The 14,722-nt window shown below is 48.5% G+C and overlaps 1 protein-coding gene across 2 annotated transcripts in view; it reads left to right on the top strand.

Annotated features, from left to right (window-relative positions):
- SIAE (sialic acid acetylesterase) overlaps window positions 1-14,722 on the top strand; it is a 35,308-nt gene that overhangs the window by 15,080 nt on the left and 5,506 nt on the right. For both annotated transcript variants that reach the window (XM_024557406.3, XM_045192832.2), the window contains exons 4-7: window positions 3,208-3,346; window positions 6,845-7,022; window positions 8,410-8,519; window positions 9,103-9,236. In XM_024557406.3, the coding sequence (XP_024413174.1) occupies window positions 3,208-3,346; window positions 6,845-7,022; window positions 8,410-8,519; window positions 9,103-9,236 (561 nt within the window). The remainder of the gene's footprint in view (window positions 1-3,207; window positions 3,347-6,844; window positions 7,023-8,409; window positions 8,520-9,102; window positions 9,237-14,722) is intronic.

Here is a 14,722-nt window from a genome sequence, read left to right as displayed (position 1 = left end):
AGCTTGTTTAGAGTCATTCCCGCAACTTTAGACCTGTGTATGATACCGTGGTAGAAGGTGAAAGAAAGAATGAACGCACCCCCCCCCCCCAACACGCACACACAGCCTTGCTCCCCGTGCAGACCCCGTGCCAAGATTCTCTGAGGAAACAGATTCTTGATGTTTCTTCATTAATTCAAGAATGCAGTGTAAAGGTTACAAATTGAACACCCGTGAGCAGCTGCTTTGATGGTGAACTGCAGGTCCCTGGAGAGCCCGAGTTGCTCCCTCTCAGCCGCAGCTGCCTTAATGACTTCAGATACCTTGGTATTCATTTACATCCTCATTTAAATACTTGGTAGAAAAATAATTACACTGAGGTGTTTGATGAGATGAAATTTGATCTCAGCAGATGGAGAAAGGCTTCCCCTTTCATCAGCAGGGAAGCCATGTGTCATTTAAATGAAAATCTTCCTGAAATCTCTTTATTCCTAAATTTGTTGCCAATATCCCTAAGGAAATGGCGTCCATCACAAAGGCTTGGTGATACTGGGAGGGGAGACCAATTTCACAAGTAATTGTCATCAGGGACAGCAAGAATTTTCTCCCAGCCCCATTTTTCTTCCAGCTCTCTGTGGCTTTCAAGTTTTGGCTTGAAATAATATACAAATGTTGAGCTCGAAAGTGGAAGTTTTTCAGCCAATGGTTTAGATCCAGTTCTGTGTGCTGGTAACAAGGTAGGAGAGCGCCAGCCACCCCGACTTTGTTGGCCTTGTAGTACTCTAAGTGTTAGCAACGGGTCTAAAAGACGAGGAGCACGTTCACCATGCTGCCTCCCCAAGCTGGCATCTCAGGCTGGGAGGCACTTGAGTTCCCAGTCAGTGCGGAAGCTCGCGTGGGTGGAGGGAAGGGAAGCAGTCCCATCCACTGTTTCCATGGGAGCAGCAGCCGAGCCTTAGCACTTCGCAAAGAATTGAATTTCAGGAGAGGTGACTCTTTACAGGTACTTGCTGTTGAAAAATAAGTTCCTTGCCAGGATATACTGTGAGTGCAGTAGCCTGCCCTTACTCTTTTAATGTTTATTTTACATTAAACTGGCCAGGCAAGATCCTGAACAGACAGACCTGGTTTTCCTATGGATGTTTCCCGAGACTGCATGTAATCTGTGGCCCTGATAGTGGGAAGACCAGTAACCCTGGCAGGCTAGAGTTGCTGCCACCCAGGGAGCATTTCGGGCTGTGGCTTCCATGGTGACGGAAAGAGCCCTTTGCGTCTGGCCATCTTACTGACTGCAGCAGGCGCCGTGGCAAGTCAAGAGGCAATTCAGGGGGCAGCACATTTCAGTGAACTGCTCTGTGGGGGCAGTCTGGCAGCTCCCTCTTTCTCTTCCAGCGTGGGCTGGAGGGCCAGCTGTATTCTCCGCGGTGGGCGGGAGGGAAGGCGAGCCAGCTGCGCACTCTGCGGCTGGCGGCCAATGGCAGGTATCCAGCCTCCTGGGCTCCTCGCTGGGCAGTCCTGCCTCAGCTGGAGCGCTTGTTCCCTGAGGCCAGTGATAGCCGGGCTTCCTGACATTCCTGTTTGCCCTTTGTTTTGGGAAAGCCAGACTAGTCCAGGGGGATAGAGACACGACAAGAAAAAGCAAACACACAAATAAAGCAAGATAGTGTACTTATGTTATATTCTTTTCAAAATTAAAAAAAAAACTAAAAAATCAGGATTAAAGGAAATAGCACTTATGCGTAAACTCAGAGAGGGCTGATGCCCAATCCGACCGCCGATGACTGACACAGTACAGACCACACATGCTCTTGTCCAGAGCATCTCCAGTCCTTCCCGCTCTCCAGCAGTGGGTGAGGGGTCACACAGTGGTTTGGGGGAAAGGGACAGGTCTTTGGATGGACCCTTTTCTTGTTTAGTTCCTTGGAACTTTTCTCAGCGGTCACCCCGAACACCGCTTTTCAAATTGCCACGTCTCCCTTGCTTTTCTTTGGTGATGGGCTAAGAGCCAGATGAGAACAGAAGCATTTCGGGACTGAGTTCAGTGTGCTGCAGGGGTTCCACAGTCACTTCTCAGGTGTGTTCTTTTGAATACACTTCTCTTAGGTGGTGTGGCTTCCACAAATCTACCTCCCCACGGCCTTTTTGGCTCCATTTTTTTTTTAAAAATTGAATACTGTGGCTTTATGTTACCAGGTACTTTTGCTGAATAGAAGTATGTTTGCGTTTCAGCCTATCACAGTGGTGTCATTGACAGTCGCTCTTCTTCAACCTACACCGATCCATCACCCTTCTCACCTAATGCAGACTCGTGCTTGAGGCCTCAGGCTTTATTGCAGTCCTGCCTTCTTTGGGGACGTGATTCTTCATGATCTCTTTTGGGCAAGGTGGGGCAAGGTGGCTCCCACCAGCCCCTCACTGGTTTGGCCCCATAGTGGTTTGATCTCGGTGTACTGAAGGCTCAGAAGGAGCTCAGAGGGCTTTGTTGACGTAACAAACATCCAAACCTGTAGAGAATTTTAATGAGTGTGTCTAAGCCACACTCACAATTGCCAGGAAGCACAACCTCAGCAGATTGAGAAAATGCTCCGGAGAATGGCAGTTTTGCAGCTTGTTTCATATATGAGAATGGAAGGAGGAGATGTGAGGAGGGTTACGTGAAATCCTCCATTGGTGGTAGATTGAAGGGGCGGGAGAAAGCAGAGCGAGGAAAAACCTGGAATTGGATAAAAAGTAAAATGAAGAGACACATCCTTCTTTTACATTGGCGGGTCCAGGATAGTGACTTCACATTCACAGCGCGTAGAGATGGTGCTCAGGCAACAAGATAAGGGGTTCTGTCCCCTCGCGCCAGACGCGGTAGGTGTGCCGTGAGAGCTCTAGAGAAGATTAGTCTGACATTTCAAAGGTCTGTTGTCTTTGATCCAAAAAGACAACAGACAGGCTCAGTTAAGGTCAGGATTGACCTTTGTCAAGGAAGCTACAGGCCTGGGACTGGACTACCCGTCGTGACTTGCTTTTAGTTAGGAATTTTTATGTTCAGACCATCCTACGTGGTTACTTTCTGCCTCTGAGTTCGTAGGCCCCACCATGGGGGCCTCCCCTGAGTTTGTCAGGCTTAGCTGTGGCCCCTTTTCTGTCCGCAGTTGGTAGTGTTAAAGAGGCAGTTGGATAGTTGACCCCCTGCTGAATAGGTTGGTGTAAGAAATGACACCCCTCTTTCTGTTCTAGATATTTAACGCTACCAGCGAGCTGTCTGATACGGCCGCCTACCAGTCGGTCCGCATCCTCTCCGTGTCTCTGGCTCAGGCAGAGCGGGAGCTGGAGGACCTTGCTGCGGTTGACCTGGAATGGTCGAAGCCGACCGCAGGTGAGTGAGTGGTGGAGTACGTGCCATCTCTTCTAGAGAGGGTCAGTGACCCAGGTGGGATCTGTAATCCTGAATTTTCTTACCTATTTATTGTGATTCAACCATCCTTTTTTCATTTCTGATCCTCCACCCCATTCCTGATGGTAGCCACTCCCTAAGGTTATTCCCAAGACTCCACTGGTGAGTCTCCTTCCTTGCCATGCGCAGATGCTTCTACCTTCAGCCTCCCGGATCACTGAGGCCATTCAGCGTGACCTCGGCCTGCATCTCTCTCCAATGCCTCAAGGCTCTCCTCCCCTCTTTCCTCCTCTGTTTCCGTGTCTGAGCACCCTGGCTCGTGCCCTCGCACGGCTACCTCTGATGCGGGCTCTTACTTCCTCCAGGGCCTTCTTGCCCCCATAGCTCTGTTCTTCCACCCCACTGCCCATTCAGCAGGAAATCTTTATTTCCCACCTACTCTGTGTGGCTCTGTGTGAGGCCCCAGGGGGACAGCTGTGAGTAAGATAGACACAGTCCCTATTCTCAAACCTTAGCTTTTCTTTTATTATAACGAAATAGAGCAAAATCGGACATAACAAACACCCTTCACACACTCCTTGTTTCTCCCCTCCGCTTTGTTAAACCTTTCCACAACACCTTTTTTTAATTCTTTTCACTGCCTTTCCATGCGTTCACTCTTTTACCCTTTATAATGTGTCTTCTGCTCCCATCTTAACTTCCTCGCCTTGACCTGAGTACTGTTCTTCTAACTGTGCATTCTGGATACCTCGGCAGCATTCAACACCACTGACCACCCCTTTGGGAACCACACACTTCTCTTAGCTTGCGTGGTCCTTCCTTTCTCTGGGCCTCTCCTCTGTCTTCTCCCTGCCCGTGTCTTTGCCTTCTTCAGTTCCTTTCTCCAGATGTGGCCCCTTGCGCTCCTTCTAGTCCCGTTTCTATTTGGTCTGTACATGCTTTACCTTGGTAACCTCAATTGCTCCTACACTTTCAAGTATTAATTAATTCAGCAAATACTTGAGTGCCCCCTATGTGCTAGCACCAGTCTCAGTTCTGGGGGTGCAGCAGTGAGTAAAACAGGCAAGAACATCTGATCTCATGGAGCTTGCCTTCTAGAGCAGCAGAATCATAAAATTAGTAAGTTCTGTAGGAAGTATCTGATATTATTCAGTTCACACTATCTGAACTCTCACTTTAAGAAGTTAGGGACCGCCCTGCCTGGTGAAGCTCAGTGGATTGAGCACCGGCCTGAGAGCCAAAGGGTTGCTGGTTTGATTCCCAGGCAGGGCATATGCCTGGGTTGCAGGCCAGGTCCCTGGTTGGGGGTGTGTGAGAGGCAACCACACATTGATGTTTCTCTCCCTCTCTTTCTCCCTCCCTTCCCCTCTCTCTAAAAATGAATAAATAAATCTTCAAAAAAAAAAAAGAACTTAGGGACTAAATTTTTTTTTTGTAACTTCTTGGATGAATCTTTTGGTCTATGAACTTTCACCACGTGTTATCCAAACCTCAGGAGTCACTTAGGCTTGGATGGTGTGTTTATACTTTGCTTTCACCTCCCTTTCATTCTCCGAACTCAGAAACCAAATAAATCTGGGGGCATCAAGGGACAGGTTAGATGGTGATGCATGCCAATGAAACAAAATAACTAAAATGCATCAGGGAAGGGGGAGCAGTAGGGACTCCTGGGCCGAGGGTGGGTAGGGTTCCCGCTTTGCATGGCCGTTGGGGAGAGGTGATGCTTCTGTAATAACCCAAAAGAGGCGGGGCAGTGCAGCTGTCTGAGGAAGAGCACAGTGGGCCGGCCGTCTCATGTTTCCAGTCTCTTCTGCTGTTGCCCCCTCCGCCTGCAACTGGGAGGGTTTCCTGATCTCGAGGTCCGGTGTGATTAGATTGGACCCCCTGGATAATTCAGGATTATCTCCCTTCTCAGGGTCCCTAACCCCGATCACATGTACAAAGTCCCTTTAGCCACGCGAGAGACCATGTGCACAGTTTATAGGCATTCGGTGTGGCCATCTTCAGGGGCTCCTCTGCCTACACACAGTCTCATTCTTACGCATTTCCAAGTGGCTTTCCCTCTTCTTTACCCCCCGGGTGCGACTTCAGCTGCCCCTCCAGTCTTCCCTTCCTTTTGTCACCCGTGCTCCAGTGAAGCGCTTTCAAACCTGTTTCCTATTTTATGTGCCCTTTTTATCTATTGTTTTTTTCTGCCTTGAATGCCAGCTCTGCTTATTAAACTTCCATCTGTCCTCCTAGGCTCCCCTACCTCTCTCCCTGTCCCGCTTAGTTGCCTTTTCTCTCTACCTGCACATCGAGGAGGCCAGCTTTATACCAGCCACGCACAGCCACCCAACACCAGCCAACAAACATGTACGACTCTCCGTGAGGGCCAGACACTGAGTAGGGGGAACGAAACTAATAGTTCCGTGGGGGAAGGGAAACACTGTGCGGTGGGTGTGATGGAGGCACCGGGAGGAGGTCCGTCTTTATTAGGCTCTTTATGATCTGCCTTTCACTTTATATTCGTTCTTTTGCTGTTAAAACCCCTTAATATATGTTAGTGCCTCTTGAGGCACTTAACCATATTTTGCCATGTGTTTTATTCAGCTGAATAGATGCCTTGTTTTGTGGAATATGAGACCTATGAGAAGAGGTTCCATGTTTCTCCTTTACTTTTATTTACTGTCCTACTGCTGCCTAGAAGCGCCTGGCGCCTACTAGGTGCTCAACCAATTTTAACTGATTTCAAATTGATTTGAATTCCCTCCATAACACCATCAACTTTTCGCGTGTCAGAACTACCGGTATGTTGAATTTCCGTCTTTGATAGCGCCAAGCCAGTGGCTTATACGGAGTAGTTCTTCAATAAATATGAGGTTGAATGTTCCCATCCGTCGAGCGTGTACGTGCGTGTTCCCCTCTTCCTCCGCTTTCTTCTGACATGGAAACGGCCCCTCTGGAGTGTGTGTGTTGCCTGGGCCATGTGGGCAGATGGCTCTTGTAGCTTTCCCTTTTAGCCAAACTTCCCATTCCTGATTTGTCCATGTTTTCATTACCAAAGCTATAAAACTGGGTTTACCATCACCCAGAAAAAATACACATTTTTTTTCTGGATGTGTTCCCAGCTTGCTTATCCCCTTCCACAGAGCTGCCTGGGGATGAGTGGGGAGGTAAAAGCACAGGTGCGCTGAGGGATAGTATAGGGGCCCAATGGCCTTCTCGCCTGCCACCTGCTGAGTAGGACTGTTCGTATTCCTGGGTTCTCAGGAGCCTGGAAGTGTTAGGGGAGCAAGGGGGAAGGTCTGCTTGCCTGGCTTGGGAGCTTCGCTCTCTGCTAAATGAGACAGTTGCCTCACAGTCTTATCCTGCTTTTGGAAATTCTTCGGAAGGAATGCAAGGGATGACCCACGCCCATCCCTATCACCTCAGCCCATCTGCACCTGCAGTTTGTGGCTGTCTGCTGTTCCCTAACTCTTTAACTGTTTCTCCGAACAGAAAACTTAGGCCACGGAAGTTTCGAGTACATGTCAGCCGTGTGCTGGCTCTTTGGGCGTTACCTGTATGACACTCTGCAGTATCCCATTGGGCTGATGTCCTCCTCATGGGGTGGGACCCCCATTGAAGCCTGGTCATCTGGAAGGTCCCTGAAAGCCTGCGGGGTCCCTAAGCAAGGGTAAGAAAGCACCCTCCAGTCCAGGAGCAAGCCTGCCAGGAGGTTATCCGAGAGAGGAGGCCCATGGGCTCCTCTGGGGAGTCCAGCGTGTGTCGAATGTCCAAATACGTATTAACTTACTCCATGCTAGGTGAGCTGTTCTTTCCACTGTCATTACCATCACAGTCCCCTGAGAATATGACGAGAAGCAATTGTGGTTCTTTCTCTTAATAATACTTATAGCTAATGCTTACCAAAAGCTTTATGCTGGAAGACGTTATAAGCACTTTATATAGAGTAACACACTTAATCCAACAACCGCTTGAAATGTGGACACTATTAACTTACTGTAGGTAAAGGTGCTAAGTCCGAGAGAGCTTTAGGGACTTGCTCACGGACAGCCGAGTTGGTGGTAACGCGTGGCTTCAGTGTCTGTGCCCTGAAGCACCGTGCTGTTTTGTCCATGAGAACGTGCCGGGTAACGGGGAGAACACACGGACATGCAGTCAAACACGTGTAGCACACTGGTTGTGAAAGCCCGCTCAGGAGAGATGGATCGGGAAGAATGCTTGGTGGTGGGGTGGAGGGTCGGAGAGCGGGCTCGTGGAGGACACCCGGGTGCTCCTGCGAAGGTGGACACGGGCAGCATGTGAACTGCTTTCACAGTCGTTGTCCTGTCGGTTCTGGGAAGGCCTCCGGCAGAGGGTGGACTTGTGCTCTTGGCGCAGCTCGGCTTGGGCCAAGGTGTGCCTGTGTGAACACGTTCAGTTTTGGAGCAGAAAGAACCGCCTGTGGGAAAGGAGGAGGAACCTGAAGCCAGGCTTCCCGCTCGCTAGATAGGGACAATTCCAAGGGTGTAGGGTAGTGGGCATTCTCATGTACAGCGGCTCAAGTATGAATTCACACAAGTATTCTACAGAGAAATTTAGGAGCATGTTGAAAACCTTAAAACTGTGCCTTTTGACCAAGTAATTTCATTTCTGGGAATTTATCTTAAGGAAATATCTAAGTCTGTATATACAGACTTGCTATAAGAAAGACAATCATGGCGTTGCTTCTAAAAGCCAAAAGCTTAAAATAGTCTAAGTGTCTATCCGCCCAGTGTGCCTGTGTGACAGACTCATAATAAAACAATACTTCTCTCTGGTTTTAACGACCTCATCTGGGAGCTGGGATGGCCCACTCTGAGCTCACAGAAAACGGGCTGAGACACTTATCCCGGGAAGAACCTGGAGGTGAAATTCAGAGACTGTTTGCTTGTTCGCCTGTGAAACAGTGGTTCACGTTAATTCTATGTTGCCTTCATCAGAAGCTTGCCCAAGGGAAAGCTGGATAGTGCCCAGCTCAGGGATCTGATGCGACCAATCACTATTTCTCTTGTGACACTTGTGTGTCTCGCTGATTTCAGGTTCGTCCCACCCGACTCCGTGACTGGCCCCAGTGAGCACTCCGTCCTCTGGAACGCCATGATCCATCCGCTGTGCAGCGTGTCTCTGAAGGGCGCGATATGGTACCAGGGTGAGTGTTCGATGCACTCTTTCCTCACTGTGTCAGTTAGCTGTGCTGCCCACCACACCACCCTAGAATTTAGTGACTTAAAACAAACATAATTTTACTTTTGTTTGAAGCCCACTCTTCCATGGGCTAGCAGGGTAGTTTTTCTGTCTGAGTTGCTGCCGCCGATTTGTGCTGAAATCTGTTCCGTGTTTCTGGCTACCTGGCAGGTTGTCTGATGGCTGGGCGGCTTAGAACGGTCTCTCCCTTGTGTGTGAGCACTAGGAGCTCTCCCCGCTGGGGCCCGTGGTTCTCATGTGGCCCCCAGCCTACAGCAAGCTAGCTCAGACTTACTTCTTGTTTACATAGCAGTCTCAGGGTTCCAGGTGTATCGCGAGAGAGCAAAGCCCTGAGCCAAAGCACTCTTCAAGCCTCTGCTTGCATCCTGTTTGCTGCTGCCCCGTTGGCCCGAGCAAGCCACAGGCCAGGCCAGAGAGTCTGCGGGAAGGCCACCTTCCTAAGGACATGGGTGGTGGAGGTTGGGGAGTAATATGCGGCCATTTTTGCATCGATCCTCAACTCCTCTGATAGCTCGGTCTGTTTTCAGGGGAGGCCAATGTGAATTTTAACAGAGACCTGTACAACTGCACCTTCCCCGCACTCATCGAAGACTGGCGCCAGACCTGCCACCGCGGCTCTCAGGGGCAGACCGAGCGTCTCTTCCCGTTCGGATTTGTTCAGGTTCGTGTTGGGGGGAACATGGCGTGGGCCTCGCTGTGGGGACATGCTGTTGAGATCTCTTTCCTGGACCCCATGTTTCTTCTCTGTTCACCCTCCTAGCCGCTAGTCAAGCACTGAATGTAAGACTTAATTCATCTCTGTTCACTGATGGGACCGTTAAATCTTTTGAAAAAGTTAATAACTAACTAGTATGTCTTCCTATTAGAAAAGCATTACAAAGAAGGTGGAGGGATTAGCTAAAGAACACACATGTTTGTTAAAGAAATACTGAAAAGATAAGCTAAGAGCATTTGTAATTCCACAATCCGTAAATAAGCAGACTTTCCTGCTCATTTCTGAAGTAGCATCCACGCCATAATACTGTCCCACGTCTTGCTGTTCTTCCTCACAGTGTCATACCGTATTTTTTCACGCCCATAAATATTAACTGAGGCATAGTTGATAATGATTATAGAGTATTCTGAAATACGGCTACATCATAATGTATTTAACTAGCTAGTCCTCAGTGGATGGGCACTAAGGCTGTTGCTCTAAACATTGTGCTTTTGTAAGGAGTGGCATGTGCCTATGCCTTGTGGATAAATCATCGCGTGCATGCTTAATTATTTCCATAAGAGAAATCTCCAGACATGAACGTGCTGGGTTAAATGAAATACTTTTTAAGGCTTTAAACATGTTCCCACATTTCTCTGTCAAAGTTTATGAATTTGTATAAATTCATACGCTTAGCAACAGTGTGTGAGAATGTGTGAGTCCCCACGCCCTCCCCAGCGTGGTGTTACCCCCCACTCCTTAGAACGAACCTTGTTTTCTCACTGCCAGCCCATTGCGCATGCCCTGCGCCTGAAATAATCTCCCTCTCCCATACTTCCCTAGCTCACTTTTAGTTATCCTATGGGTCTCAGCCTGGGTGTAAGTTAGGGAGCCTTCTGGGCCTATCCAAAGTCTGGGTTAGGCACCCCCTCTCCCCAAATGGGTGATTCTGTGGCACCTTCTACTTCCCTCTCTCCTCGCGTGTAGATTGTGTACACGACTGTATTTCCCTGGGTGCTTGTATGTCCCCAGTACCTAATTGGTTGACGCTTGTTAAATGTGGCCTAACACGTGAATAAAATAGGCCTCAAGAGAAAATGTGCTTCTAAGTAGTGGTAACCAGTCAGAAAGATTCTGCTGTCAGCCTCGTCCAAAAGGAATCACACGTTTAGCAACATTCATAGTTGCCTTGCCTCCCCTGTTTCTAAGACCTAGACTTTTTAGTAGGCTGGTAGTTCGGACTCTGCTGGAACATAGGAAGTTGAAAAGGTAAGGTGTTTTGAAAACAGGGCCCGACTCACAACATAATGATGGAACGGGCTTTAATATTTGAATTAGACGTAACACTTCCAGGCAGCTGCCTCTGAATGTCCACGGATCTCTCCTTCCCACCATCCGCCCGTCTCCTCTACCTTGTCCTACTTCACCATACTTTTTTTGGATAAAGATTTTTATAGATACTCTTTGCACTTATAATTACTTTAAAATCATTTTTCTTACATTTATTTTGACTTTGAAACAAGATTATTCTGCTCATTATTATCAAAATAGCAACTCCTGTCACCAGCTCTGTGTTACTGTTGGTGGAAACTACATTTAGATTTGAGGGACTTTTTTTTTGTCTCGTAGCCTGTGTACATGGTGATTTAAATGTGACTTCAGCCACTTCAAACCAAAAGTTTGTATTGACTGCTTATGATATGCTAGGGACTGAGTGAGGGCTAGAAACAGCATGTAGCCCGGAGACCTTGGCCTTGCACTCAGGCCTGACGGTTCAGCAGAAGCCCCTTAGCCTCTGGACTTTCACTTTATATCATCAACAAAAATATGTGGATTGTTTGTGGACAACCGAGACTAAACATCTGCCTCCAAAGGGCAATGTCAGACTTGGCGATACAGCTGTCCAGAGCAGGGGTCTGAAGCCAGGGTGCTCGATTCAAGCCCCAGCTCTGGCACTTCTTCAGCTGTGTGCTTCCAAACAAGACCTCAAACTTCTTTGTTATTCAGTATCAAGTGAGTCAATTCACGGAAAGCCTGGCCCATGACAGACAATGTGAGTGTTTATTTGTATCAATGCGAGCAGTCAGAACATCTGGAGGACAGTTGGACTGTAGGGAACACTGAGGTGGTGGGTTTGACCTTGCGGTTGTGGCAGCTGGAGCAATGAGAGATGAAGGATCAAGCTCAGTGGATAGAACAGGGCCAGACACGTGTGTCAGAGAGCTACTCCTAGAGAGGTGACCTGAAGCAGGGAGGGGAAGGGAGCAGGAGGCTAGGGATGGAGTCCTTAGGACTATGCTTTCTTAAAAAGGGTTTGGAGGACCAGTGGAAGAGACTGAGGACCATCATATATTGTTTGTAAGGTCCTCTGAATGTGGCCACCTTTATATTCTTGGCTATCATATGCCTTCATAAGTAGCAGTATTTCCACTAGTCACCCTGGGAGACTGAACTGCATCTCCGGCTAGGAAAAACCGTGTGGTTGTGGAGTTTAGTTTGCTGGTGCCCCCATGTGGCCAGTGGGCACTAGTGCAGTCAACGAAATGGAGTGGAGAAGGAACGGGCGGGGCAGGACTTCTCAGCAAGACTGCCATTTCAGGAAAACTTCCTTGGTGTGAGTGACTGTTGTTAGCATTTCTCCCTGTTGTGCTTCAGGCTGGTACTTATTCTAGATCTTTCTGGTAGCCTGATGCCGTGCTCCCCACCATGGCATTGACTGGGTGACCGTGGTTCCATTTTCAGTCTTCTGGGAGTCCTGTGGGGAGAAGTGGGGTAACTCGCCGACCTTTCTATTTCATTTTATAGCTTTCATAAGATTCCGTTGGGAAACGTCAGCACCTCTTATCATACAGCTTAAAGCCAGTCTGCATAGGAGATTTTACTAAGAGACCTAGAAATGCCCTCTACATCCCACATCACCCCTGTCAATGTAAGAAACGCCCAAACCTGCAGCCCAACTGAAGACAACTGCTGGGCAGCAGAATCTCAACAGACTGGCACCTGCCGCAGAGTGTGGCAGTTTTACAGGTTGTTTTATAGGTTAGAATCAAAGCAGGAGATGCGAGGGGGTTACATGAAATCCCTTGGTGGTAGAGTAAAGAGGGGGGAGAAAGCCAAGCAGGGAAACCTCTCATGTTGCACAAAAAGTGAAAGGGGAAGACACAGACTTCTCACATGGGTGGGTACAGGATAGTTAATGACTAACATCTACAGCACACAGAGGTGGCACGGCAGGGACAAGACAGCAGTGAGGGGTTCTGTGGTCTCTGCTCTGGCGCAGAGGTTGTGCCCTGAGGGATCTGGGAAAGGGGATTACTCTGACCTTCCAAAGGTCCCTTATTGCAGATGCAAAAGGACAACGGACAGGCTCGTTCAGGGAAAGACTGACCTTTGTCAAGGAATCTGCAGGCCTCGGACGTCACTCCCTGCTGTGACTCGCTTTCAGTTAGGTTTTGATGTTCAGGCCGTCCTATGTGTTTACCTTCTGTGCCTGAGTCTGTGTGGCCCACCATGCGGGCCTCTCCTGAGCTTGTCAGGGTTAGCGTGTGGCCCTTTTTCCGTCCACATACCCTTCATGCCGTATCCCTTGTGCTACTGCTTCCTTTTCTCCCCGTTTAGGGTATTCTCAGCATATCAGTTAAAGCGGTCCTTCGAGGTGTACGTCATATGCGAAGGCTCCATTGGCCGGCCCCTCTGTACCAGCCGTACATGATCTGCCCCTGCATCCGTTACCCTCTGACCTCATCTCCTGATTTTCCTTGCCTTGCTTCCACCACTAGGCACACTGGCTGCCGTACTTTCTTCAGTCACACTAAGTGTACTCCCACTCCGGGGCCTGCCATATTTTTTCCCTTCTGCCTGGAAAGTAATTTCCCAGTATATTAGTTTTCTATCACTACACAACAAATTACTACATATTTAGCAGCTTAAAACAAGGCTATGCTGTGATCTATCACAGTTCCCATGGGTGAGGAGTCTAGGTAGGCGTAGCTAAGCCGAGTCCTCTGCTCAGGGCCGCAGTGAAGGTGTTAGATGGAGCTGGGGTCTCACCTGAAGCCGAGGGTTTTCCTCCAGGCTCATGTGGCTGCTGGCAGAATTCATTTCCTTGAAGCTGTAGAAGTTGTGGCAGCTTCTTGAAGGCCAGCGGGAGCGAATCTCTGACGACTGGGTTGGCTTCACCACGATACTCTTGCTTTTGGTTATTTTGACGTTAACGGGTCAGGAACCTTACTTATGTCCGCAGGATCCCAAGCAGACAGTCCAGGTGTTACAGATGCTGTGTGCTGGATATCACCCTTTCTCTTTTGCCCCCGTATTCAGTGGGATGCCTGGTTCTGTCAGCTCGTCTTTTAGATTGCCGTATTTCTAACCATCCCCGTCCGGGCTAGCCCTTTCTCTTCTGTGTCTAGAATATTATAGTACCTTCTAAACGAGTCAGTCTCTGTCTTTTTTTTCTTCACAGATCATTTGTATGATCACTAGATCAATCTTTTGAAATAGTCTTTTTGTCATGTTAGTAATATCAGTGTCTCTAATTTTTAAATTGAGTTGAAACTCACATAACCCTTTTAAAGTGTTCAGTTCAGTGGCATTTAGTACATTCACAGTGTTTTGTGACCATCTCTCCAGTGGTTCCCTGTCACTTACAGAATCAAGTACAAGCTCTATCCAAACCCTTGCCCTACTGCCTTTCCAGCCTTGTCTTTCCCACATAAATTCTCTACTCCAAGTAGATTGCTCTCTCTCTCAAAACTATCCTTTACCTTTGCATCTCATAAGGTTCTAACGTGGGGCATACGAGCAGTCCTGTTCGCAGTGACTTCTCATATTCTCTGTACCCATTCATTTTTTGAACATATTCTGAGGTCATGTGTTCTTGTAATAATAAACTTTGTTCTAAATGTAGAGCACGTGCTGCCTGTGCCACTAATACAGCATTTAATCCATACTATCTTACAGGGTTTTTATTAACATTTCTTATTGCAGGTCTGTCCCCCCAGCAAAACTGTGAAGTACTTGTACTAGTCAGCTACTGCTAGGTAACAAATCACCACAAAAACTCCATGACTTGAAATAACAGTTATCATTTTAGCTCACGTGGCTGGGTGGCCGAGGGCTGGTCGGTCTTGGCTGAGCTCCCTCAGGCAGTTACGGATCTCTGTGGGCCGGCTGGGGAGCTCTGCTGTGGTCCAGCCTGGGCTGAATTGCGTTAGCGGGGGCAGCTCTGTTCCACAGCTGTCTTCCTTCTCTCGAGAGTAATGGGCCAACCCGGGCATGTCATTCTCGTGGTGACAGCAGAAATACGAAAGAGTAAGTGAGGCCTAGGCTTGGCATTGACCCACCATAACTCTCTGTTTCACCGATTGGCCAAAGCAGGCCACGTGGCCAAGCTCAGAATCAAGGGGTGGGGAGAAAAATATACTTTTTCTCTTCATAGGAGGAACCATAAAGTC

This window comes from Desmodus rotundus, chromosome 7, assembly GCF_022682495.2.
Source record: "Desmodus rotundus isolate HL8 chromosome 7, HLdesRot8A.1, whole genome shotgun sequence".
NCBI classification, from domain to species: Eukaryota; Metazoa; Chordata; class Mammalia; order Chiroptera; family Phyllostomidae; genus Desmodus; species Desmodus rotundus.
This window is presented reverse-complemented; position numbering and strand designations above follow the sequence as displayed.